Source organism: Callorhinus ursinus, unplaced genomic scaffold (genome assembly GCF_003265705.2).
Source record: "Callorhinus ursinus isolate GAN/ISIS: 27379988/994484 unplaced genomic scaffold, GSC_fseal_2.0 scaffold10, whole genome shotgun sequence".
In the NCBI taxonomy this organism is placed as follows: domain Eukaryota; kingdom Metazoa; phylum Chordata; class Mammalia; order Carnivora; family Otariidae; genus Callorhinus; species Callorhinus ursinus.
In genome coordinates this window covers 76467592-76495222 of record NW_027397072.1, presented here as the reverse complement: position 1 = coordinate 76495222, position 27631 = coordinate 76467592, and the positions used below count along the sequence as shown (strand labels likewise).

At 40.6% G+C, this 27631-nt stretch overlaps 1 protein-coding gene across 10 annotated transcripts in view; it reads right to left on the bottom strand.

The window, feature by feature from the left end:
* Positions 1–27631, bottom strand: part of THADA (THADA armadillo repeat containing) — a 323626-nt gene that overhangs the window by 143780 nt on the left and 152215 nt on the right. For all 10 annotated transcript variants that reach the window (XR_012379840.1, XM_073897790.1, XM_073897791.1 and 7 more), the window contains exon 29: positions 8406–8574. Coding sequence is in view for 9 of the 10 variants with exons in the window: in XM_073897790.1 (XP_073753891.1) it covers positions 8406–8574 (169 nt within the window). In the remaining variant the exon portion in view is untranslated. The remainder of the gene's footprint in view (positions 1–8405; positions 8575–27631) is intronic.

Below are 27631 nucleotides of genomic sequence, written 5' to 3'. Positions count from 1 at the left end.
ATTTACTCCACATCTCTAAGGCCCAAGTCCAGAGAGTTAAAGGAAAGATCACCCTGGAAAACAGGAGATATGACTAGATGCTTTCCTCTTTGCCTAAGCTCATGGGCACCAAGACAGACTGACTTGCTTGTATCGGGAAATGACTTCAGAGTCCTCAGTAAACTGCATGTATAGCACGGGGATTTTGTAGAACGTTCCAGTTTCTAAAGTAAAAGCATCCTTCCTGGCCTTGTTTATCCACTACTCATTGCCTACTCTGATAGCACCTCTTCATAGTTAAAGGTAATCTTGAATGTACAGACATGTGTAACAAACCCAATTTCAGGAGAAAAGAGGTTTATGTTTTATTTAAAAAAAATTTTTTTTCCTTGTCTCTTAATGAGATTTGCTCAAATGTTACCTTTTCAACAATGACTATTCTGACACTTCACTTAATACCGCCATCTGCCCTCCTTTCTAACCAACTCCTGATTCACCTTACCCTACTCTGCTTGTTCTTTTTTTGTTCACAGAAATTATTACCTTCTAATAAATGATATAATTTACTATAATAAATTAGAATAAATTCTATTATAATATCATTTACTCTTATCTGTCTCCCTGCCTCTCAAATGCAAAGTCTGTAAGAGTAGAGATCTTTGCAAGCAAGGATCTGTCTCCTTTGTTCTCTGATGTATTCCAAGTGTCTAGAACAGGGTTGGGCATGTGGTTGGTATTCAGTCAACAGAACGCACAAATAAGTAGACGATGTCAACTTCCCTTTCACTCCACACCTTGAAGGCCTCAGAGAGAGTGACTCTAGCCTTAGAATGTTCTTTCCCTCATCCTGAGAAGTGGCAGAGTATTGCCGTTAACCACACAAGCTTGAAAGCTTTGAATCCCAGCTCTGCTTTTGCTAATTTATCCCTGTATAACTTTAGTCAAATCTCATAACCCTTCCCGCCCTCAGTTTTCTCATCAGTACAATGGGAGTAATACCCATCACTCAGAAGAGCCTCCATAGGCACTCAATACACACACACCCCTGCCCCCCAATACATATGGACTCAGTAACGGGCGCGCGCATGTGCGCCCGCGCGCGTGTGTGTATGTATGTGTATATATATATATATATATATATATATATATAGTGCAGTAGATGTGTCCCCAGGCTCATCATTACTTCCCCCACTGTAATCCCAAACAGTAACAAAAGCCTGGGGACACATCTTCTGATAAATCTATAAACTCTACGTCCCAGGAGTTCAGAGCACTACAAAAAGCAGTAGCACTTTTGGCTGGCGACAAGGACAGTGCAGTAGAGTCAATGATCCGGAGCTAGCAGTTCAGAGCTGTCTCCTACACCCAGAGAAAGCTCCCTGAGTAACACATACCAAATAAAAGCCTTTCGATATTTATAAGGAAAGGATTAATTCATCTTCAGAAGTAGCATTTTAATTAAAAATGACTTTTCTGGGCTTATATCCAGAAAGGAATATATTGCCAAAAGGTAAGATTTAACAAGGTTTAGTTCTTTCTTTAATTTTTTTTTTTTTAAATTAAAGTGCTTCCCAATCCTTTTCACGTCAGGGCACACACAGAAAATAATCTTCCTTTGGCACTCTGGGACAAACAGATGCTGCTTCTCCCGGCTGCGGGTGACTGCCTGGAGCCTCCAGCCCCACTAGGCCCCACTCAGACTGCTGAGAGCTGAAGGAATCAATAAATACTTGGCACATGTACAAGCACACCACTGGAGAATCTCTGCCTTAGCCCTTCTTGGACGGGAGACCCTCCTAGCAACTTAGATTTTTCTCCTTTCACGTGAACACCAGGCCTCAGAAAGAAAGAAAGAAAGAAAGGAAGGAAGGGAGGAAGGAAGAAATTAAGAAAGAAATAAGAAATTAAGAAAGAGAAAGAAAGAAAGAAAGAAAGAAAGAAAGAAAGAAAGAAAGAAAGAAAGAAAGAAAGAGAGAAAGAAAGAAAAAGAGAAAAGAAAGAAAGAGAGAGAAGGAATCTGGCCACTAGTGACCAGAGCGAGCATTTTCTTTATGACTCACTCCAGAAAAAAAGCACACTGACCAACAATCCATTTATAACTTACAACATCAGCATAATTTCAGGCTTTTGTTTCTACTTTCCATTCTGAAATTTTATTTTCTGTGTATAAAATAAACAATGGACACAGGCCAACCTTAAGTCACCAAATGGAATCTATCAAGTAATGTTCTATTTCTGGGCAGCTTGAGCATACTACTTTGTTTCACAATTTTGTACTCTTAAGAAATGTGAGAAAGATATAATTTTTCAAGCATAAGGTGCTGTCTTACATGGTCACTTTTTTAAAGGATGGAACTGATCATTCCTTTAAATTTAATTGTAAGTTTTGGTGTAACACCTAGTAAAACATACACTTTTTCTAAAAACATTCATTTCCTGATATTTAGAAAATGCTGACAGAATACTTAAGACTACCTCTATCACTGATTTTCTTTTTGTTTCCACTACTTCTCTCTGCAGCAGAGAGTTAAGGATGGCTGGTCTTATTCCTGTTTCCTGAACTTCAAGAAATTTTTCCTTCAGAAAAGTAGCTGGCTGAATTGACCTACCTTTCTTTCTTTCCTGGTTTTCTGCTTTTCTTTTCCACAAAGGTAATGCCAAGATCTGCCTCTATTTTTGTCCTGCTGCTGTCCTGCCCAGCCCAGCACAGCTGTTCCCACCCCCATAAAGATCCTAACTCTAGGCCTGACACAGAGTGTTCTAGACTAAAGCAGAATGTTATCTTAGTCTCCGTTTCCTTTCATGCCTGATGCCCTATCTGGAAGCTCTATCTTTTGCCTTGTCTTCGTTTCTGTTATTCAAATGCTCCCTGTCCCCAAGGGTTGGGGGGGGGGGGCTCACTAGGCTTCTAACCCACATCTCCCCACACTGGGAGGTAAAAGCCTTAAAGGCAAACTCGTGTCTTCACCTGTACCTAGAACTGGGTAAGCCCTCCACTGAGTCTGCTGAATTGAATTCCATCTTGACTTCTTTTTCATGTTCCCAGCAGCTCCCAGGCCTAGAACTCACAATTCCTACGGCTGTCCAAGTTTGAGAGGTTTTGTCACACCCTTAAGGATGACAGAGGTATGGCAACTTCGAGCTTGGCTACAACCTAGGTCCCAACGGAGGAGCCTGTATTTTTAGGTTCAGACTATTAAATGAGAGACCAAACAGAAATGATGAGAAAGAGATGAGCGGAGGGAAGGAAGGTGCAATGCTATATGATTTCACTTGTAAGTGGAATCTAAAAAACAAAAACACAAAGGAATAAACAAACCAAAAGCAGAATCAGACCCATAAATACAGAGAACAGACTGATGGCTGCCAGAGGGGAGAGGGTGGAGGGATGGGCGCAATGGGTGAAGGGGAGTGGGAGATCCAGGCTTCCAGTTATGGAATGAATAAGTCACAGGGATGAAAGCCCCAGCATAGGGAATACAGTCAGTGATACCGTAATAGCGATGTAATGGGACAGACGGGAGCTACACCTGTGGTGAGCACAGCATCATGTGTAGAGTTGGTAAATCACTATGTTGTACACCTGAGACTAATGTGACATGGTGTGTCAACTATACTAAAAAACCAAAAAGTCTTTTACTAGTTGTAGCCTCTTAGGGCTTCACTGACTTCCTCTGTCCCTCTGTCTTTGTAACACCGATGGATTTACTTTGTTTCCAGCATCAAATCAGATTTTCAGAACTGAGGAACAAGAGATTAAAAAGAGCGAAGATGGATTCTTTGTTTGGTTTCCCTAGGCAGAAAAAGTTGTTATTCACATCAACTATCAGGAGGCGCTTTCTAAACACCTGGCAGGATTGCTGAGAGTATTAATGAAATCACATATGTAATTTACATACTGCAGGAGGTGCTCAAAAACGTTCATTTTACTTCTTTTATGGCAAACTCACCAAATGCATGGGCCTAGGCTGCCTAAAGTCCATCCCCAGCTAATATTTCATGTCAACCCAAGTGTGCAATACTGCTGCTCAGCTCTACAGCCAGAAAAGTGACTCAGAATTCTCCAAGTGCAAAAATTAAGGCTCCAAATTTGGGTGGTAGGGGAAGGGGTGGAGGAATAAGAGAATTAAACAAGGTGTTCAACAGATTATGCTAGCAAAAACTGAGAAAATTTAATACCAGCAAAGGGATGTTTAGAACTGTGGGTATTATGTGGATTAACCGGTGAAAAAAGAACACCTTTGCCTAGAATGTTCACATCAATGCAAAAGTGGGTTTTCCTGCTTCAGCAGAAGCTGAATTACCTCAACTGTCCACTTTACTCATATAAGAGAGTTTAAGTAAAGAAAGAGCAGGGACCACCTATCATATGTTTGTATCATGAGAAAGAGAACAAAAACAGAAAATGAAAAAAACTCAAAATTCAAGTTTCTATTTCAAATGGTATATATTTCCTTATGAAACACCAAAATGTGAGTTAAGTACCCAAGAATCAGAATAAATCTTGCCTCGTAATTGTTGGCCAAAACGCTTCCTCAACACAAGAAAACATTTTGAATGCCAATATGATTTCTCGGGAGTGATAAGTAACCTAGTAATAATGTTAAGGCCCCAACATGAAGAATTTTGGCAACAAAAACAGACGGTTAATTCTACTTAAAAGACAGGGTAGCCCTGCCAGCCAGTGTTGTTCCCAAATGAAGTAATGTCCATGGCTCTTATCTAGCCTTTATGGAGATTTAATGTCATTTACCACTGGCTCTTACGAACCGGCTGCATAATCTCACCTTTTCTCATGTGCATTACTTCCATCCGTCTCAACATTGCAATTAGAAACCTCTGGTTTTTAAAATGATTAAGAAACTGATTCCCACATGTTTTCTTTTTATGCATGTCCTATAATTTGAGTCTTTCTTCCATCATTCCAGAAAATTCAGAGATCAGCATATTTCTCATTTCCAAGGTATCTTATAGAAATACTCTGAGGTTTGATATATTTATGTAAATATTTTTCAAAGAAGCCAAAATGTGTAATTCAAGAAAACATTCTGTGAAAGAATTTGTTTTCTGATTACAAAATGATTTCCTCCTTTTGAAAAAAAAATAGCAATTTTATGTTTACTTAGCTGGCTCTGAAAGTCCCATGGAGATTCTCATGCCTTTCAATCCCAACACCTCTTTTCCAGGTGCAGGCCTCTTACAGGTTTCAAAGGTAGCTTTATGTGGAGAAGGAATCCAAAAGCTGTAGAAAGGAAAGAGAAAAAGAGCCCTCCCCATCTTAACCCCTTATGCTTTCCTCACAAAGAACAAGAGAGTGAAACCGAGCTATTACAACACAGATGAGACACCCAAATGGACACGACGGAAAGATATTCACATGCCTTTGACTTCCTTTTTTTCACCCAGGGTACAAACCAATCTTGGTAAAGACAGGAATTCGTTTGACAAACAATAACACGATACCCAACACCCAACACCCATACTGTTCTGTTTCGTTTTCAACAAGCCCCTCATCTCCCAACACTCAGGAACAAAGGCGACAGCCACAACCAACCTGGAGTTACGGGCTTTTTCCCTTTCCACGGAGTTTCACACTTTAGGTCACAGGAAAAGTAAATTTGAGATATCAGAGGCAGCCCAGAGACAGAGCAGAAGACCATGCTTTGTTGCTGGGCAGAGCGGTGAGACACAAGCCAGACCTGTCAGTGCTGTGTGCGGGAAACGAGGCTGGGAAGCCCATTTGTACAAGTGGCGAGACAGCCAAAGAAGCAAATCCAGCCTCACCACTTCTGACAAAATTAGCCAAGAGTGGATCTGCAGGAGAGAAAATCTGATGGCTGATCCCCCCTCTCCCTTAACGATCTGAGCCCCCCTTCTAATTCAGCTGCAGAATCTAGACGTCTTTGAAAAGCCTGTTCTCTGTTACTCATCATTGCCGGCTCCTTCCCTTCAAAGCAGCAGAGTCTGACAGAATCAAACCATCTAACTTGTATGTGCCTCAGGGTCCCACACTGAAAACCCAGATAATGCCCTCCAGTCCTGTCTTCATCACCGAGATATAGTGAGGACCAAGGGAGACGAGCGCTTGAGGGCCTCCACGAAAGACCTGCAGTATATACAACACAGACCAGAGGTCTGCTCTGGGGCCCTTGGGGGTCGCCACACTCTTTTCAGGAGATCTGCAAGATCAAACTATTTTCAAAATGCCACTAGGCCACTCCTCCCCTCCTTTACTCTCCTTCTCGTGCAGCGCACAGTGGAGTCAGCTACAAGGTGTGTGGGGGTGTCATCACTCTCATCATGACTAATGGAATGTGTGCTTGTGGGTTCTTGTGCTTTAAGATTCTCTGTTTCAGAGTCTAATTAAATATCGATAGACAAAAGCTCTTTGGAATTCTCAATAACTTCCTTAAGGTTAAAGAGGTCCTGAGACCAGTGTGAGACCAGCCAACCTGGAGCTTGGTCCCACCGAAGCTTGTAGCGCCTAGACGGGGCAACTTCTCACCCACCCTGAGCCTTGCTTTGTGCTGTTCTCTCTGTGTGGGAGACTCCCCCTCCCTCCTCTGCTTGGCTAACTTTTTCTGCTCTTTACTTAGATGTCGTTTTCTCTGGGAAGCTTTCCTTGACTTGCCCAAAACCAGTCAGGTGGCCTGCTGTGGGCTCCCCTAGCATGTAGCGCACTACACTGTGATTGCCCACGTTAGGCCTTTTTTGGGGGGGCTTTGACTCCTTCAATGCAACAACTGTTGTGAAGGACACAGTAGTAGGTAGGAGGCATTCCATAACTACTTGCTGAATATATATACAGCGACCAAGGAAGGAAGGCAAGAAGATAGGTCTCTCTTGCATTCATTCTCACCTAGAGGGAATCAGTTACTAAAAATACTAGTGTTCATTATGGTACAAGCTCACCAAAGCTATGATAATAATAACAATAGTAACTATATATCGTATTATGTACCCGATACTATTCTAAGCACTTGATATGCATTAATTCATTTAATCTTCACATAACCCCTAGCAGGTATACATTACTATTATCCTTATTTCAAAAATGAAGACACAACACTGTATGTTAACTGTACACTAATTAAAATAAAAAATTTAATAAAAACAATGAAGAGAGAGAAGTGCAGGTATTGAGTAGTAGATCTGAGATGGACACTGAGCCCGTCTGGCTCCAGAGTCCCATGCCGTTAACTACTCTATATGCAGCCTCTCGTGTTGGCAGGGTAGACCTCAAGCTTATCATACCTTGAGATCGCAAGGCCACCTCTCAACTCTGCTCACAAACCAGACACATGATTTGATATTTAAATCCCCCTGCAATACCAACCCACCATGAGTGACCCCAGCAGACACATGAACAGATCTCACCATTACCATCTGCTCCCTAAGTGATAGGTAGGGCTTAAAAAAGACATTTTCAGTAAGAAGTCTATTTCTCATTCATTTGTTGTACTTCAGTCCTTTCTAGAGGAAATGGTAAGTTAAAAGTGATAAGTATGGGGTGCCTGGGTGGCTCAGTCATTAAGTGTTTGCCTTCGGCTCAGGTCATGGTCCCAGGGTCCTGGGATTGAGCCCCGCATCGGGCTCCTGGTTCAGCGGGAAGCCTGCTTCTCCCTCTCCCACTCCCCCTGCTTGTGTTCCCTCTCTCACTATGTCTCTCTCTGTCAAATAAATAAATAAATAATATTTAAAAAAAAAAAGGCGATAAGTGTATTTGTATATTTATTAAAAATAAAAAGTCTCTTTTGTAGCACAGAGAAAACAGGAAAGTAGGGACTGACCTTTCCACGTACTATGGTGTTAACGCTGCGAGGCAAACTCTCCCTGATGTGTATAACTCTCCTTCTGTGTCTGGTGCTAACCTCTTTTTCAAGGAAAGCTCACAACTTCACCCTGAACAGAGTGGCCCAGAATATTCTGTAGGTACTTGATGGAAAAGACAAAACTCTAAATGGTTCAGAGAGGTAAGTCCAAATGCTGTATGAAACAGGTTTTTTTTTTTTTTTTAAGATTTTATTTATTTATTTGACAGAGAGAGCGAGAGAGCACAAGCAGGGGAACAGTAGAGGGAGAGAGAGAAGCAGACTCCCCACCAAGCAGGGAGCCCGATGCGGGGCTTGATCTCAGGACCCCGGGATCATGACCTGAGCCGAAGGCAGATGCTCAACCATCTGAGCCACCCAGGCGCACCTGAAACAGGATTTAATGCAAAAGACGATCTGACTGAATCACAGTGTGATGCTGTACTTATGTTTGTAATGAAAAAAAGCACACCTAGGAAATACCTATTCTTTCAGCAATAGAAAAAAGTTCCACAGATAAAGTTAAAAGCTTGTGTATCAAATCTTTACCTGCCAACAGTACATGAGAAACCAAAGTTTATCCTGTGCTATTTGACACAAAGTAACTGTATTTACCTGGAGAAGTGTCCCATGAATATGGTTTTGCCGGAAACACTGGTCAGTGCAGTTGGGGAGTTTGGCCAACAGAGTTCGGATGGTAGCGGGGATTTCATCTACCATAACAAATGGAACCAAGGCACGAGCTGCCATTTCACGGGAGCGGTAGACAGGTGAGCGACCACATCTGGGGAGAAAAAACACAAGACCATTCAATACTCATTTCCACATACATGCCTTTGTATATGCTAATGTTCTATCTAGCTCCAGCGGAGACATCCGAGTTGGGGGAGACAGGAGTTCCTCCTTATTCCAAATTTTTTTTTTATACTTCCCTTATTCCAATGATTGTGTGTGTAGTAGTGTTAGCTCTACAGGTGATTTTCCTTTTCATATAAGTATCATTAATATCTATGGTTTTTTTTTTATTAGCACATAAAGTATTATTTGTTTCAGGGGTACAGGTCTGTGATTCATCAGTCTTACACAATTCACAGAACTCACCATAGCACATACCCTCCCCAATGTCCATCACAGCCACCCCATCCCTCCCACCCCTCTCCACTCCAGCACCCCTTAGTTTGTTTCCTGAGATTAAGAGTCTCTTATGGTTTGTCTCCCTCTCTGGTTTCATCTTTTCCTCCCTTCCCCTATGATCCTCTGTCTTGTTTCTCAAATTCCTCCTATCAATTAGATCATATGATACTTGTCTTTCTCGGATTGACTTATTTCACTTAGCATAATACCTTCTAGTTCCATCCATGGTGTTGCAAATTGCAAGATTTCATTTTTTTGATGGCTGCATAATATTCCAGTGTGTGTGTGTGTGTGTGTGTGTGTGTGTGTGTTTGTGTGTACACACACACCCCACATCTTCTTTATCCATTCATCTGTTGATGGATATCTAGGCTCTTTCCATAGTTTGGCTACTGTGGACATTGCTGCTATAAACATTGGGGTGCATGTACCCCTTCGGATCACTACATTTATATCTTTGGGGTAAATACCCAGTAGTGCAATTGCTGAGTCGTACAGTAGCTCTATTTTCAACTTTTTGAGGAACGTCCATACTGTTTTCCAGAGTGGCTGCACCAGCTTGCATTCCCACCGACAGTGTAGGAGGGTTCCCCTTTCTCCGCATCCTCGCCAACATCTGTCGTTTCCTGACTTGTTAATTTTCGCTATTCTGACTGGTGTGAGGTGGTAGCTCATTGAGGTTTTGATTTGGATTTCCCTGACGCCAAGTGATGTTGAGCACTTTTTCATGTGTCTGTTGGCCATTTGGATGTCTTCTTCGCAGAAATGTCTGTTCATGTCTTCTGCCCATTTCTTGACTAGATTATTTGTTCTTTGGGTGTTGAGTTTGATAAGTTCTTTACAGATTTTGGATACTAGCCCTTTATCTGGTATGTCATTTGCAAATATAAAGATTTTGTTTATTTATATGACAGAGAGAGAGACAAGAGCAGGAACACAAGTAGGGGGAGTGGGAGAGGGAGAACCAGGCTTCCCGCTGAGCAGGGAGCCTGATGTGGGGCTCGATCCCATCCTGGGATCATGACTTGAGCTGAAGGCAGACACTTAACGAGTGAGCCACCCAGGTGCCCCAATAGCTATGGTTTTATAATAGGGATAAATGCAGATCGGCTTTGGGAATGATTCAATAAATAGGTAGTAGCAAAAATAGCTTCCTCCTCAACCATCAAACAACTATTCATTGGGCACTCAAAATGAAGAAATGATAAGTGCCATGAGAAATAAAAGTCATTTTGGTCTCTGGGGAGCCTCTACTCTGGTGGCAAGATGAGCAGTACATTTGAGAAGATGACTAAAAGCACAAGACAGTCTTGGAAAAGCAATAAGCAAGTGATTATCATGTTATGGCTACATGAGGATAAGACTGTAGGTGGTGGTATCGAGAAGGATAGAACTCAGGAAAGTAAGCATGATTCTAAGAAGGCCGAAACCAGGAAGTTGTTTCAACCAGAAACAGTGGGATAAAGCAAGGGTAAAAATGCTCAAGGTACAGGTAGATGTGTCTGCCTAAAGTAGAGGCTCAGAAATAACAGTGGAACTTCAGGCTGAGAAGTGGGTCCGGCCAGACTGGGTAGTGCCACAAAGGGCAGACTACATGATCTTGAACTTATTGTTAAGAGAACAAGAGTTGGACCCTCAAGTCACTGAACCTTTGCCTCTAGGCTGACTCACACCCAAGAGCTTGAATAAAAGCCAGTTCTTAAATCAGTGAAAGTCACGGACAAGTGGTATTTTGAGATTCTACAAAGGTCATTGGAAACGCAGGTCATCTAAGGGCCTCTTGACTTTGTAAACACTCAGAACCTGAGAGTCCACAACCATTTTGTTGAAACTGTGCACTTGAGAGCCTTCAAAGAGATAGTGTTATTTGAGAGGAAGGCCCAATATGATAGGTGTTGGCTTAAATAAGTTGTTATCTAGAACTCTCAAGACTCCATGATCTTTTTATCCAATTTAAAAAGTAACTCAACTTAGAGAAATATCTCAGATGCCAAGACAAGGATAGGGAAGATTAGAAAACAGTAGACTGTGGAGGAAAGAGATAGTCTCTTGCTTTGTTTTCAAAATTACTTAGTGTTCCAAAAGGAATTACTGGTAAGATCTGGGCCATGTAGGCTTAGCATGTGGAGGGACAAAGCCCTATGACTGAAACATTTCTAATACCCCAGAGGTATCACTGACATTTATCTTAACATGACAATAAAAGGACACAATTTCTATATAATTTCTGTTTGGAATGATCCAAACAGAATTTCATCATGGGGAGTGGTAAGTCAAGCACTGTGTCATTTTTTCCCCCTACAAGTGTAGGTCTGTGAAATAGGTCAATCAGCACTTATTTTATGGATGGAGAAGAGCTCACCTTACCTGTACTATGGGAAGACACTGAGGGCTAATGTTACAGTAGGTAGCTAGAGATTTCCCAGCGGTCTTTGACTAGGTTCTGCCAAATCACCCATTTCCTACGTATTTTTCTTTTAAAATGATTAAATGTTTAATCTTTAATTGGCAAATACAGTAAAATGTTTGCTTTGGCTCATGGTGGGGGGGGGCTGAGAAAACTTCACTTGACAGAGAAAAGAAAATACCCTGAAAATGCTTTGAGACTTAATTAGCAAATGACCTCACTCAGCCCAGTCATTTGTCGGAAGCTTCCTCATCTGTCTGTCCCCTACCCCTCCAACACACACACTTTGTGTTAGAGTGTGTTTTATGTTACCGAACTGGGCTCTTGTATATAAATGTTTCTTTTCAAATACAAATAACTCTGACATGGTTACAGATGTTTAGTTTCTAATTAGCAGTAACTGTACACTAAAGAATGCCCCTCCTTTTGCTCCTGACCTTCAGTAAATGATGATTTCCCAAAGGAATCTGGCATCCATACAGGAGAAAGAATGGAAAGTGGGAAAAGTGCCAGAATTTTCTGTTTTCGGATACCCTGTGCTAGGGTACTTTCCAAATGCACACAATCAGGTTAAAGAGCAAAACAAAATCTCCCCTCAAGAAAGTAATGCAATTACAGAAAAAGAGAAGCTTACTTTAAAAGTAATATTTAATTATTACTCATTGTGAAACAACGATTAAAAGTAATTTCAAACTCCTCTCTATTGCACATTGTTAAAATGGAAGGACAGATTATAGTCCACACACACACACACACACACACACAACCATTAAGCAAAAAACATTTCCAAGTTACTGTTTTGTCAGTTACTGGGGGCAGGAAGGGGTCTTATGAGATTTAGCTTTTCTCCAGGTCTATATGGCCTGGAGTGTGAGAGGATATAAACACAGTGTTTCTAGCCCTGAGCAAAATATATTTGAAGCTAAAATCTATCTTTCCCTTGGATAGAGTCTCCTAGTTTGATTCAGTAAATGTGCCAAAATCAAGCAGAGATGCTCTCTGGCAATAGAGTCTAGGGGCTAGAAAGGATGGAAAATCAGAACACCTGGATCTCCATCCTGCTTTTGGACACTGTTTTATGACCTGGACAAGTCACAGTAACCTCTCTGGGTTTCAGCTGAGCTGACGGTGGTAGCAATAATCTATACATGGTGTTCTCACCTGATGTCTATGAGAACATTCCAAGGGGAAAGATGCTTTGGAGACAGAAAGTTTCCATAGTGCAATGTGCCTGTGTCCAGTACAAGATCAGCATTTTCTAAGAATTGCAGGCCTCTAAATGGCTTCAATGAGAGAATTAAGACTGTGGTGTGAATACTGAACCATTTTTAAGAAGGTAAGACAACAAACTGATGATATGAAGGCAATGAGTTTTGTTTTGGTTTGGGGCTTTTTGTTTGTTTGTTTAAAGCCTCCATTAAGAGTGATGAGAAGGAACCTCAAGTCCTTCTAAAAAGAAGTGGGACTGCTCCTGTCTCTCTAAGCCTCAATTTCTTCTGGAAAATAAAGCAAATGGATTTGGGATCTCAAAGGTCATTTCTCCTTTTACTATTGTTTGAAACCATGTCCTCAGTCACCCCAGCTGTGTTCTAGGTCTGAACACTAGGTCCTTCCACAGGATGTGCTGGACATGCAGACACCCGAACCTTGAGACCTTTCCTTTCACTCCAATGAACCCTTTCCACGTTCATTTTAATCTCATCTTTACTGAGTGCCTACTGTGCTCTCAGCACACCTGTCATTGTAATACCTGCATCCTGCAATTATACAGCCTTGGCAGTTTAAAATAAACACCTGCACACCCATATTTATCATGCAACATTCCTGCAGGACATGAAGGCATTATAAACCTAAGTTAATAAATGAAACGTAAAACAAAGCTCAGAAAAGCTAAGTGGACCCTCCAGGATACATAAGCAGTAGCACCCAGGCCAGAACCACTATCCCATGTCTCCAAGATGGAGCTTGTGGGCTCTTCCAAGCTGTAGCTCACACCTGGAAATCGAGGGAGCATAAACATATCTCCCAGCTAATAAAAACACAAGCTTTACAAGTATGTAGGAAATCTCAAAATGAGTGTGTTTTTTGGTTTTGTTTTTAATATTTGCAGGATCATGAAAACATTTCAGGATCTCATGTACACTATGGACTCTCTCAAAAGACACAACGGATTTACAAACATACACACACAATTTCCCATATACATCTTCAGTACAATGTCCTTATCATCATTCCTATTTTAAGATGAGGAAAGTGAGGTTTCCCAACATACTTCAGATCATAAAACTAGTAAGTGGCAGATCCTGCATTCCAATTAGGGTCTATCCATCTGCAAAGTCCAGTCTTTTTTTTTTTTTTTTTTTTTTAAGATTTTACTTATTTATTTGACAGAGAGCACAAGCAGAGGGAACAGCAGAGCTAGAGGGAGAAGCAGCCTCCCTGCTGAGCTGGGAGCCCAAAGCAGGACTTGATCCCAGGACCCTGGGATCATGACCTGAGCCAAAGGCAGACACTTAACCAACTGAGCCACCCAGGCTCCCAGCCAAAATCCAGTCTTTCTAAGACTTGACAATGCAGCTGCCTCAAAATCCTCAGTCTTGGAAAACCTTTGGAAAAGTTCAACCTAGTCACGCTGAAGTGTGAGTGGCTTACTGAGTCATTAAGTCTCTAATTGGTAGAAGGTGAAGCAACAACAATAAAGATGATGCTGATAACAACTAACACTTCCTGAGCAGCTATAGAGGGCCAGACTTAGTGGTAAAATCTTTGCATGTATTACATCATTTAATCCTCACAACAAGGCAGAATGGCTGAGAAACATTTTGAGGCAATGCGAGGGAGGTATTTTTGAAAGGACTTCATAAGGTCCAGCGACCTTGTGTGAATCCCTCATTTCACAAGAATCAGAGTGCAAGTCTTCAGAGAAGTCTCAGAATGACTTCACAATCCAGCTAATACCCCCTTCCATTCTCCCTTACTGACATAACCAACGCTCCCCCGGTTCCTCTGCATTCGCAGACCCACCTCCAGTCCTTTCCTCACTTGCCAGAGGTCAGGCGGTACCTTGTACAAAACAGAAGCCCCCAAACTTCTCCTGTTGATAAAGACGGTCACCCGCCTTCTCTAGATGCCCCTACCTGACTAAGGGGTTGGCATCTTGGGAGCTGGGCCGAGTTTAAAGAAGCTATGTGTGACTTACTCCCAAGTCCCTCACCAGATTTACTCAAGAATGCTTTGCCATGATGGTGTTTCTTACAGCAGGGCCGTCTGCTGTCAGGGAATGGTCATCTAGTGATAAAAGGTGTGATAACCCTACCTTGCAGGTTATCTCTGCAGGCTGCCTGAGAATGAAGAGGCTGAGACCCCAGGCTATACTATTTTAAAAGAAAAATCTTGCTATAAAGTTGACCCTTGAATAACATGGGTTTGGACTGTACGGGTCCACTTATATGCAGATTTTTTCAGTAAATACATTGGAAAAAATTGGGGGGAGATTTGTGTCAATTTGAAAAACTCACAGAGGAACTATGTAGCCTAGAAATACAGAAAAAATTAAGAAGTTAGGCATTATTGTAAGAATGAAGCATACAACACATATAACATACAAAATATGTGTCAATCAACTGTTTGTTATCAGTACAAGGCTTCCAGCCAACAGGAGGCTATCAGTTAAGCTTTGGCGGAGTCAAAAGTCATATGGAGATTTTCAACTGTATGGGGTAGGTCAGCACCCCTAACCCCCGAGTTGTCCAAGAGCCAACTGCATATGTTCTGTCAAACCAACTATTGTTTCATCCTTAGCACCTCTGCCCATACAACTCACTCTCACTGGAATGAATGAATGAATGTCCTTTCACTCTCTACACTTGGGGAACTCCTCTTCTTCTGAACTCTGCTCAGGTATCACTTCTTTTACAAAATCTTACTGTACCTCCTCTGGTCAGAAGCAATCACTTCCTTTCCCATTCCCTGTCCCTGCAACTGCATATTTAAATCTGTCAGAGCTCGGGGCACATCTCATCTGCCTTCCCCACAACAGCCTCAAGTGTCATATTGGCTGAATCAAAATGATCTGGAGAGCAGAAACAGGGTCTTTATTTATTTATTTTTTTAATTCCAGTATAGTTAACAGAAACAGGGTCTTCATAGTTCTGAATAATACAGCACATAGGACAGGAGCTAAGAACATGTTCCGGAATCCAGAAGACCTTCATTTAAATCCAGGTCCTGCCGCTGACTAATGTGTGACCTTGGACAGGTCAGTGAACCTCCTAAATTTTTATCTTTTACAAAAATGGGCAAGAGAAATGACCTCATGGCCCTGTTGTGAAGCCTAAATGAGATAAAGCATATAAGATGCAATGCCTACAAGTTAGTGATTGGTAAGCGGTAGCTATTATTAGAGCAAAAAAGGTGGAATACCTTTCAGACTTAAAAGCTTTATCCACACATATACAAACTCTTTAGTGTTCTCTATCTCAACCACTGGCTGAGGACACAGAGCCTTGCTTGTATCAAACGCGCTTCAAGGGCTCACAAAGGCCACCCTTCCCCTTCCCTACCAAAGGAGCTGGAAAAGACAGATGGAAGATTGAGTTTCTTTGGGGCAACTGGCTGGTTTATGTGAGGCCCACTGCCTTCATTCTTCAGGTCCAGGGCCCAAATTTTATTCCAATCCTGTTTCTAATGCTGTTCCACCAAAGAGTTCTTTTTCCTTTCCATTTGTGTATAGATTTCTAGTTTCAAATCTTGCTTTCAGGAAACATGTACGTGTGTGGGTACGTGTGTGTGCACAAAAGAGAGAAACCACTAAAAAAAAAGTCTGTACCAGTGAGTTTGAAAACACAGACGTTTCGGTGCATCCTGTGACTATTACATATGTTTTTGTTATAAATGTGGCATTCCTGAAGCCCTTCTCCCACATTCTCAGGTGAGTTCAGTGCCCATCAAGGTTGCCAGATTCTCTACTTGTCCTTCCTCTACCAATTTTCAGTTCATCAAAGGCCCTACCACCACCTGAACTCCGTGTTCCTTTTCCTGCAACTCCAACCGCTAGCACTTAAAAGTTGCATTTACTGTAATCTTGCCCTCTGCACAGCTCATGGATTTCTTTATTCAAATATATTTCTTGGAAGGATAATGGGTTCAGGACTTTTGAAGTCTGATTTTTTAAAATCCTTGGTTTGGGTAGTGAGAGAGAAATAAGAGCAGCAGACAGCAGCTAAACTAGAAATTGCACATTGCCAGCTCTCATGGACAGAAAAAATATGTATGTATCTGCAGGCAGAACGCTTTGTTTAAATGTTTATCTACCGGGCAGCTCAAAGCAGTAACTGTTCTTTGCAAATTAACTCCAAACAACACAGCAGAACCTTTTTTAAAAAATGTTTTTATGAAGAAATGCTGACAATAATAAACCACAAGAGAACATCTGAAAACGGCAGTGTGTAACCACCTGGGACGGCCCAACCACAGAGTTAAGCCATAGAAGACACATTCTCCGAAGATCATCTCTGGGAGCTGGGAATTAGCCTCCATCACAGTGACACCCCTCCACTTGCCCTTGTGAACACTGGGCACAGCACTAAGCCACATATGTGGCAAAAACACAGGGGCACAGGTACACTGACAATGGCTACTTGCATCCATACCATTCCTTTTGGTGCTAGGGAATACGGCGAGGGAATTTTCCAACAGGGACGGAGGAAGTTTTCTAGCATGGTACTCACTTCAAAAAGCTCTTTGAATAATGCTCTTTAATTATTTAGAATTACAAACATATCTTAAATAAATGAAAGGATGCATGACTGCTGAATGCGAATCCCAGGTCACTTGTTGATATCAAAATATACAGACGAAGTATGAAAATTATATTTCATCTGAAATTTCATTTCATTCTTTCATTATTTTTTTCCTAGATAAATTCAATTTGAAACTGAATTTTTCAGATTCCAACCAAATGGTCTAGACAGTTGGAAAGAAGGGGTTTTACTCTCTGGAGCAATGAAATGTGGTGTACCTTAACAATGATTCTTTCCTGACTCTGGGAAAAACATGAAAAAGACTTTATAGCAACATAAATACGAAGACTTTGGAAGCCCTAGAGATTAAAAGGGAATCATTAATTTCAGTCTTTACCCAAAATAAAATGGAGTATTATAAAGGGAAAAAATACAGATATCATATAAAACTTGCCTAAACAATGAAAATAATCAGTAGATTTAGTTGGAAATTTTGGCATAGTCTTCCCTCCCTGTGCATGAGTGGGTGTTCTCTCTGACCCTGAATCAGTAAGCCGCATACTGGTCTACTGGCCTCCTCGTGGACAGCTGGAAAAGCACTCTGGATCTACCCTCAGGGCTCCCGGGCTGGGATAAGCTGTGTGCAGGGCAGGAGCTGAGGCGGCCCCTCATGCAGACTGAGTGAAAGAGCTTCACATTCTTCTCAATAGCAAAAGCCCCCACATTGTTTCTACTCTGGCTCCACAAAAGGCTGAGAGATGAGCACAATCAGGCAGCCAGTGATTCTCTAAAGGGACAGAACATAATAGCATGTCTTCCTTCTTTCCTTGCAGGTAGTGTGTGGCTCAGAGAAAACAGTTCTGAACAGTCCCAAGGATCTCCTTGGGATGATGGTCACTTGCTCAAAGGCCAAGTTCTCAAAGCAATTTCATAGAGCTGAAAGTCACCCCATTAAACTTTACAGTGTGTGGTTCCATATTTACCATGAGTGGTTTCCAGTTCACAAACACAGGACTGGGTGGTCAACTCAACGGACTACACAAAGGTATATAGAGAATTTACCTTCTTCTTTTTAATCTAATATATATAGGGGGAAGGTTCAGGAAGGAATGTTTTTGGTCCAGTTGAAAAAGTTTTGTTTTTAGCTTTCCAGTATGGTTTCCAGTATGGTTCTTTTCAGAACCCATGATAGCTCTCTACTGCCACATTAAATACAAATTTCTCATTCTGGCATTCAAAGCATCCTCAATCTAGCCCCAGACTGGCTGAGCAAATCATAGGTGCTGAGTAAATCTTTCCTGAACCAAAAGAACCTAACTCTTCAGGTGACTGTATCTGAAAAGATATTAAAATCTCATAAAATCTAAACATCCTTTGAGTCAAGTGAGTGCTCAGCATACACTGATGGTAATTTTTAAATAAACACTTTTAAATGTGAACAAACTTCCCTTTTGACAAGAATTTGTTAGGTTTCTGAAAGATTCCAGTACCCAAGACTGAAACTCAAGAAAGGAAAAAAGAAGGGAAGGTAGGATCATTCATTGTGTGCCTACTAGATCAGCCAAGATGTTAGGTATTTTTGAATATTTTATCACATTTTTAGTACTCATATAAACCCTTTAAAATAACTATATAATACAATATAAACATATGTAGGCTTTTGCTCTAGATGGTCTAGTGGGAACATGTACAGAATGAGTTACCAAATAAAATGTAATCACAATCAAATAAATTGCATTGTGCCAACTTCTTTCATTTATGGTAATGGATGTGTAATCCTTTGTAAGCCATTTATCCTACTTAATTCCAATGGTTAGAACTCATATTTGCAGACCCTATACATAATGAACTGGTGGCCTAGAAATGTTTCCAACTGCTCTAACCAGTGTTTTCCAAAACGAAACCTAAAGCTCTATAATATCTTTTTTAAAAAAGATTTTTATTTATTTGACAGAGAGAGAGAGCGAGCACAAGCAGGGGGAACGGCAGGCAGAGGGAGAGGGAGAAGCAGGCTCCCCACTGAGCAAGGAGCCTGATACAGGGCTCGATCCCAGGACCCTGGGATCATGACCTGAGCCAAAGGCAGATGTTTAACCGACTGAGCCACCCAGGCACCCCTATAATATATTATCTTTAAGAAAGGCAAATTAGTCACCAGGACATAATAGCTGACCCAAAGTCATCCACCAAATTATACTCTTTGTAGCACAGCCATCAACCAGAAGTTAATGAGGAACCCTGTATCAGACTGGGACAGGCTCCCCAAAGGTTGTGGTGGTATCCTTTGCTGACCTCAGTTGATACTGATCACCTCTGCTCAAATCATCTACAGTCATTTAAGGTATAGCATTTATTTAGAGACAAGTTCAAAATGTTCAAGAAGACAAATCCTTACCATTTTTAATGACAAGAAGAGACACATACAGGTCAGTACATTGGCTCTTCATTGGCAAGTGACTATTTTGGTGGAGTGAAAGCTGCTGTGAAGTAGAAACCCTCACAAGAGACCCTTGGTGTCTCTGGAGTGAGGCTTCTTTTAAAACATCCTCAGAGTAAAATATTAGCATCTAGCAATATGGCCACGGGCAAATTACATAATGTCTTTTCACAGCCTCATCTGCAAAAGGAGATTAGAATAAGTGATCTCTCAGGTCCCCTTCAATAACCAAATCCTATAATTCAATGGACATTTAAACATCCCAGGCAGATAGCTATCTTTTTTATTTTAAAATATCTTTATGACCTCTCTTGACTTGTTCCATTGCTTAATCTCATAATAATATTGATGCCAATAATAAAAGTTTTATGTCTAACACTACTCAGACTCAATCTTTCTATACTTGGAGCCAATTTTCTCTAGTTTGAGCCTCTCTGGAGTTGGGGAACAAATGACCAGTGTTTTCGACACACAGGAAAACCCTTCATTAACTGTATTGGAATCCTGTCATTAAATCACCCCTTGCTCTTCCCTTCCACAAGCTAAAAACCACCCGACTTCATTAATCACGTAGAACCTCTTCTCTAGAATCTAGTTAATTATTTTGCCTCTACAAAGAGTTAAATGAATCTTCCCAATACTATCAGCTAAAACAATGCTTTGTGCTACCGCTGGATAAGAGAAGTTTGAACATTTCTTTGGATTTGATTACTCTCCAGAGATTGCAATTTGTTTTCGCTAAAGCCAATTAATGCCCCTGAATGACCCTCCTCTGTTTCATAGCAATATTTCAAGATAAAAATCAGAGAGAATGAATTTTAAAAAACCATAAAGTACATGGAAAGTTTTGAAAAATTCCAAGAAATTGCATATATTTGGCCTGAAAAAAGAGCACAAAAGAGTAAGAAATATTGAGATGTTAGCAACAGACTCACCCTAGGAAAGATTCTCTCCTCAAATGAAGACTGCAATTAGGTAAACTGAGTCATACATCAGCAAGCCTACAGCATCCAAATGCCAACCGTATTTTTAAATACCTCAGGGAAAAGTTTTATATCCTCCTTTGGTTGCCCCAATGCTCACGTTAGTATCACAATCAAAAAGTACTTAGGTATAATTATACTCTTTCCTGCTGCAACTTAATTTCTTTTTGCCGATTCTATATGCCAGGGAAATAAATGAATCTATGTAGAAAAGCATAACTTTTTGACTTGTGTCCAGAATATATTCTAAATAATAAGAAAACAAACAACCCAATTTAAAAAAAAAACTGGGTCAAACTCTGAATTCAAATGTCAACAAAGAAGATATATGGATGGCAAATAAACACATGTAAAGATGCTCAGCATCCTTTGTCATTAGGGAAGTTAAAATTAAAACCACAATGAGATACACACTCACTAGAAAGACTAAAATTAAAGGTAGAGCATACCAAGAGTTGACTGGGATATGGAACAACTGGAACTCTCATTCTTTGCTGGTGGGAATGTAAAAGGGTACAATCATTGTGGAAAACATTTGACATAATAAGCTAACATACGCCATCCACACAACCTACTCATTCCACTCCTAGGTGAAATTCCTAGAGAAATGAAAACATAGGTCAATGCAAAGACTTGTACATGAATATTCCTAGCACCTTTATTTGAAATAGTCAACACTAGACACAGCACGAATGTCCAGCAACAGGTGCGTCTGTAAAAAACTTGTGGTACATCAGTACGATGAAATACTACTCAGTGATAAGAGGGAACAGATACACATAATAACATGGATGTTATTACATCAAAATTAATAATGCTGAGGTATAAAGACAGACAAAATAGAACACATAATGTAGGATTCCATCTATATGAATGGAAATTATATGAATGCAAATTAATTTATGGTGATAGAACACAGAATAGCTGTTGCGAGGCAACGGGAGCAGGGTGGCTGGAGGAGATTGCAAAGAGGCACGAGGAAACTTTCATAGGTGATGATGTGTTCACTATCTTGACAGGGGTGATGGTTTTATGGGGGCATAAACTTATCAAATAGTACACATTAAATGTGCACTTTACTTTATACCAATTAAACCTCCATAAGGCTAGCTTTAAAGAATAACCTTTCATGTACTTTAGGAAAGTTATTCTGCTATCCACAGCCGGTCTGGTTTTCCCTTCTCTGCCTCCAGCCCCACCCGCACAACCTCCAGCTCCACTCGTACAACATCCCAAGTCTTCCCTTCCTAAGATCAAACAGGCCCAGCTATTTCCTTTGAACTTTTATGACCAGAATGAACTTTTCCTGGTGCCCTCTTAAATAATCAAATCAATAAACACTGAAATCCTAACGATTAATCATATAAGAATGAAAACACAAAAACTTTTTTTTTTCCCTGGGACAATTATTCCCAATCAACATGCTGTTCTAGGACAGGCTGAGAGAGATTAAGTGACTTGCCCAAGCTCAAAACGGGAGTGAATGAACAAGCTGGGATTCAAAGTTAGGTCTGTCTGCCTCGATTGCCTGTGCTAGTTGCAAAAACCAGTGTGCCTCAACTATGAGACATTTTTAACCACCATAGGATTGAACAGCAGTAACACATGTTAAAAGAAATTCAATTTTGTTACACTTATGTACACTTGACAACTCAAACCATTCAACTGAGCAAGGCCAGATTTGTTGGGCCAGCTTTAATAAACACATCTGCATTTAGCAGTAGGATTTTCCATGGGTTATTAAGGTTAAACAGATATTTTTCCCCATCTTGAGTAGATTAAACCTGCTTCCTAATATCTTTTATTTTTGCTTATTCCATAGCAAAAAGGCAAATTTCAACTCATCCCAGTTTGAATCATGCCAAATACTGAGAAAACAGAAGCCAAGTTAGTACACTGTTATTTAACATAGTCCAAATGAATACACAATGGAGACCACTGTGCAAAGTTTAAAGATGAAACAAAACTGATCACACACACATACACATACCCTACCACTAATTAAAAATATACTAGTGTTACAACTATACAATTTCAGTGGTGGTGTTATCTTTGTTCGGAAGCAAGGTACACTGCTTTACGACTGAAACTCTCCAGCATTTAATTAGGTTACTAATTATAAGGAGAATCACATTACCTTTAAGTTCTTCCCTGGATTGTGACTAAGGCTTAATACATTAATTTCATGGTGATTGTATTTTAAGATGGGGAACATGTCAATAAAGAATTCTGGCCACATCCTCCAACAAGTACATGTGACTGAAGGATTGGGCTGTGACACAGTTTGATACATTTACTGGAAAAAAAAAATCACTAGTTCCCACTGCTAATTTTAGTGGCCAAGAGATATTTTATATTGCATTTCAAGCAAAAGTAGCATTCCAAGGAATCTTTATAGAAGGTATATACATGAATATAAAAAGAAACAAGAAAATTATTGACATTTATTTATTTCCATTTGAATTAAAAAACTTAGCCTCAATTCAGTATCATCTTACTTCCCAGCTTCCCTCCTTGCCCATCAAAAAAAGAAAAAAAGAAAGAAAAAAAGTCAGTGCAAATTACATGAGTCATTCTTCAATCAAGCCAAGGATATAACCTTCAACCTAAGATAAAAAATACAGTGCTATGTGTGAAATTCAATACTGTTTAACTTTTGGGTGTTAAGATCTAATAAATACAACATTTCAAAGGAAAATTAAACAATCTGGATCACTTCCATTCATCGTCATGATTTCATCAGATTTCTATGGCTGTGGTGACATTTGCTAATATTTGGATCCTAAGTAAACTGGTGGAATTTGCCATCGTTCAGTTTATAATCTGTATCACCAGCTTGTACAAGGCACCGAAAAGTTCTCCACTCCCCTATATACTTCAAAGCATTTCATTTATTATTTAAATGATTATTCTGACAAAACCATTAGTCAAGAAGAGAGCAAAGAAATTTTATTTCTTTAAAGTGGAGATTTTTTAAGATATATCTTTCACACCAGACTGCTTTAATCACCCATGCTATTTCTGGCAAAATCTTTTATTTCCTAAAATAATACTTTTAAAAAAAATTCTAATTTTTCTTACCTATAAGAAAAGGTCAGGGCTTATTTTTACTGGTTTCACTCAAAATGAGTTTTATATATTTTATTTTTTTTTAAGATTTATTTATTTATTTGACAGAAAGAGAGACAGCAAGAGAGGGAACACAAGCAGGGGGAGTGGGAGAGGGAGAAGCAGGCTTCCCGCCAGGCAGGGAGCCCAATGTGCAGCTCGATCCCAGGACCCTGGGACCACGACCCAAGCCTAAGGCAGATGCCTAACAACTGAGCCACCCAGGCGCCCCAAGTTTTATATATTTTAAATTTACTTTAGCTTTTTCCTAGGTTCCTATATTTTCTTGCCTTTTCTACAGAAAATACTAAATTTGAGAAAAGTATTGCTGAAACCATGATGAATGTCTCACAACTTCTTCAAAGGATGGTAGGAACAAGTGCATAAGCACACACTTACTTACACAGGGTAAAAAGAAGCACCTTTTAGTCAGGGTTCTGAGTTCAGGACTTCCAGGGCTAATGAGAAAGAAAGTTTCAGATTTGGAATAGGGTTATATTCATATTTCTTTCTTTTTTTCTACCCTGAAATTCATGCTGCAGCTAGGTCACCAGGGAATATGTTTGCAGGGCTTAAGAAGTTTCTTGGTCTAGTTAAAAAAAAAAAAAAAGATAACTGCAGTCTTCAAAAAGAACCCCATCACCAATAAAGCTGAAAGAACTGCTGAGTCACAGGTCAAGTGCCTTATAACAAAAATGGGTTGGGCCGAGGACAGAACCTGACAGGACAGCACAAGGTCAGGTGCGAGTTTAATTCGGTGAAGAAACATGTGCTTGACCACTTAATGACTGCCAGGTGCCACAAAGGAGGTTAAGTCACCTAACACCCCTTCTGGTCATGGAGAATTTCAGCACCACTCTTTGAGCATCAGAGCGATAGATGCTACCTACTATTCTAGCCATCAAGAGATCTTATTCCCCTCTTTTGTTACATTTGTGAAAGGAGAGTGGCTATAGTGGTTTAATATCAATCATTTTCAAGATAGGGCTCTTCCAGTCCCCAAAGGTCCCAGTACATCCAGATGATGGTGGCAAAAACAGTTTCTTTACCTTGTGTTCATCAAGGTGCTCAGTGCTCGGTGCTCATAGACTCACAGCTCTTAACAGGGTGAATAATGCCTTACATGCAACAACAATTCCATTCAAAATAAAGCAGACCATGTAACCCAACCCTCTGGTATTTCCGACTGAGACCAAGTACTGGAGCTGCCAGGAAGCAAGCATTATTCATTCATTCATTTATTTATCTTTATTGTGATAAAATATAGATAACATAAAATTTACACATTCTTAAGTGTACACAGTTCAGTAGCATTAAGTACATTTTCCAGGCAGTTTTAGGACATTTTAGACTCTGGCCTCAATGTCTAGATACTCAGTTATTCACTGGTTGATACTCATGGCTTCACAGAGATAAATGTCATTCTATTTCCAGGTAACTTCTTGGCTAAGTATTCAAAGTCAGAGTTCATTCAACACACTAGGGTTTGCATGCTTGAGGTGAAGAATGAACCACCAAACCCATTTGTCCATTTCCTTCCAGATGGAAGATAGAAACTCTGATATTCTCTTCCTTGCCTTTCGGAAAATAAGGAACCCACTATTCCCTGACCTTTGGGATTTTTACAAACATCAGACTGCAGTTCAGAACACAGACAAGAAACTGTCCAAGGAAAACATGCCCCCAAACGAACAGGATATAAACAGAGCCGTAACTAGGTAATTAATGGTAGGGCCTTGACTCCCCTCACTTCACTTCTCTGATAACAATCTGGCATTTTATCAGCAGGGTCTTTTATCTGGAAGGATTCACTGTGTTCTGCTGCCTGGAACTATTCTGGGAAGGGACAAAGACAAGCTTTCATCTTGGAAAGGAAATGGAACCACATAAGGAAGAGGCAAAGCTGTAAAAAATCAACAACAACAACAAAAAATCCCTCTTAAGTCTTTCCTGGCCAGAAGGGAGAGGTAAATAGAAAAGAGGATGCCCCCTTTCACTGAAAGCACGAAAACAAATCCTGGTAGGGAAGAAGTCACTGCAGTCCTCACCCAGGCCACATGTGTGAGGGTGGCAACTTGGTTTCTGCCTTTGTTCCAAGTTCTGCATCCTTTCTCTCCACCAGCCTTATCGCATCCCCAACACGTCACCCAACTAATGCCTTCTATTTCTCTTCCTGTCAAAACCCAAGAAACTTAAACTAAATCATACTGTGGTATAACTAATAATCACTTAAAAGTAATATGCCTCACAGTGGGAATTCCATTTTAGAAGGGATCGAAACCATATACTTAAATAATGAAAATCTACCTGTGAAATTTCCAAGTTCAGCTCAAAATGGAGAAGGCATCTGAGAAAACTGGGTGGGTAGAAGGCACCGCTTAAGACTTCTGAAATCATTGCAGATAGGTTTCAACTACCCTAGGAGTAAAGCTGGTCCGGGTGAATGACTACAGTGGGGTTAGAATCCGGCCCTGTGACTAGCTGCATTCCTAAGGGGAAAAGGGACTGCCAGGGAGTTTATATTAATTAGTAGTAGAAAGCATTCCCTTATTTTCCCTCCACACACGGCCATTCCACTTAGACCTCATAACATGTCATGGATTGGTTGTGGAAGGGCTTGGGAAAAGCAGGCCTTTGAATTCCCCAACCTACTTAGAACTGGGAATATTTATCTAGGGTTGAGCCAGGGTGGCTGGTGAGTTCCAAAACCCACAGCCTGGGGCTTATAAAGCCAGCACACAGCTTGCCTTGTGATACTGCTGCCCTTCTGTCAGGCTGTGAGGCAATCCTGTGGAGGCCCTTGGTTCTATTCAGGGCCCTCATGACAGACAGTTCACATACTGCAGACAAGGGGACGGTGCTAGGAAGCCTCTCTGCTCGCCAGCGTTCAACGGGGAATTCTATCAGGACATGGCATTCCAAAGCTGCTACTTTCGGGACATGTTCAACCATGCGGCAGAAGGGCAAATCCCCCTCTAGTCTTTTCAAGTTTTCCCTAAGTCCGGTTTTTATTCTGGCTATGAATTAAATTCTGATGTCTTAAATCATGCAGAAAAAAAAAAGCAGGCAAAAAGTGATTGAATTATATTAATTATATAGCACTGAAGCTCAGCTAGAAAACAAGAATTACATTTCTTAAGTTTCTCTTCACTAGACTTATGCAGGTTATAATTAGTATTAAATGAATTTCACTTTTCATTTCAACCAAGCTGAAAAGAAGCTGAGCCTTAAACTCTGGCTTTATAGGAAAAAGATTCTTTGGGGGGAAAAAAAAAGAATAAAGAGTTAAGCAAAAAACCCACATTACTTACCCATCACCCGAAAGGACAGCCTTAGGGACTCACTTGTTTAGTGTTCGAAAATATTTTCTACCCACTGCTTTGTAAATTATTTTCTTGTCTGTGTGACACAACCTTCAGTAACAATTCAGCTTTTCCTTGGCTACCTAGATATATATTTCCATAGTTTCTACCCAAACAGATAGCCTTTTCCTGTACTACTGTAATAATCAAAAAGGAGATGCTTATTTACATAGCATCACCCTTCATACAAATATATATTTTTGTTAATTCTCTGGACATTATAGAGACCGAAGAGAAAAAGCTCATTCACGTGGGCCCACCTAATTTTGATTTTGTGATTATTTAGACTGAAGCCGAGCCAAAGTTTACATTTGGGACTGAGAGTTTTCATTTAGAGTTAGGAGAAATATGGCCATCTCTTGGGGACTGGTGGCCAGGACATGAACATCCCAGGCCAGAAATTCTCTGCTACAAAAGAAAAAAACCACCCAGGGGGCACGTCTAGCTCTCAGAGTGCCTCCCAGTGGGTTTTGGCTAGGAGTCTTTGGTTGGTATAGGAGGAAGGTGGGACTGTGCCTGCGAAAAATGCAAAAGTGAGAAAGAAAGGCAGGGGGGCAGCAGATTTCAACCTACCTCAGAGGCCTTGTGCTGTGGGTTATCAACTACTATACGGTAACCAGATGAGACTGGTATCCACCCACTGGAGCAGTTCCCCGAAGTTACTATATG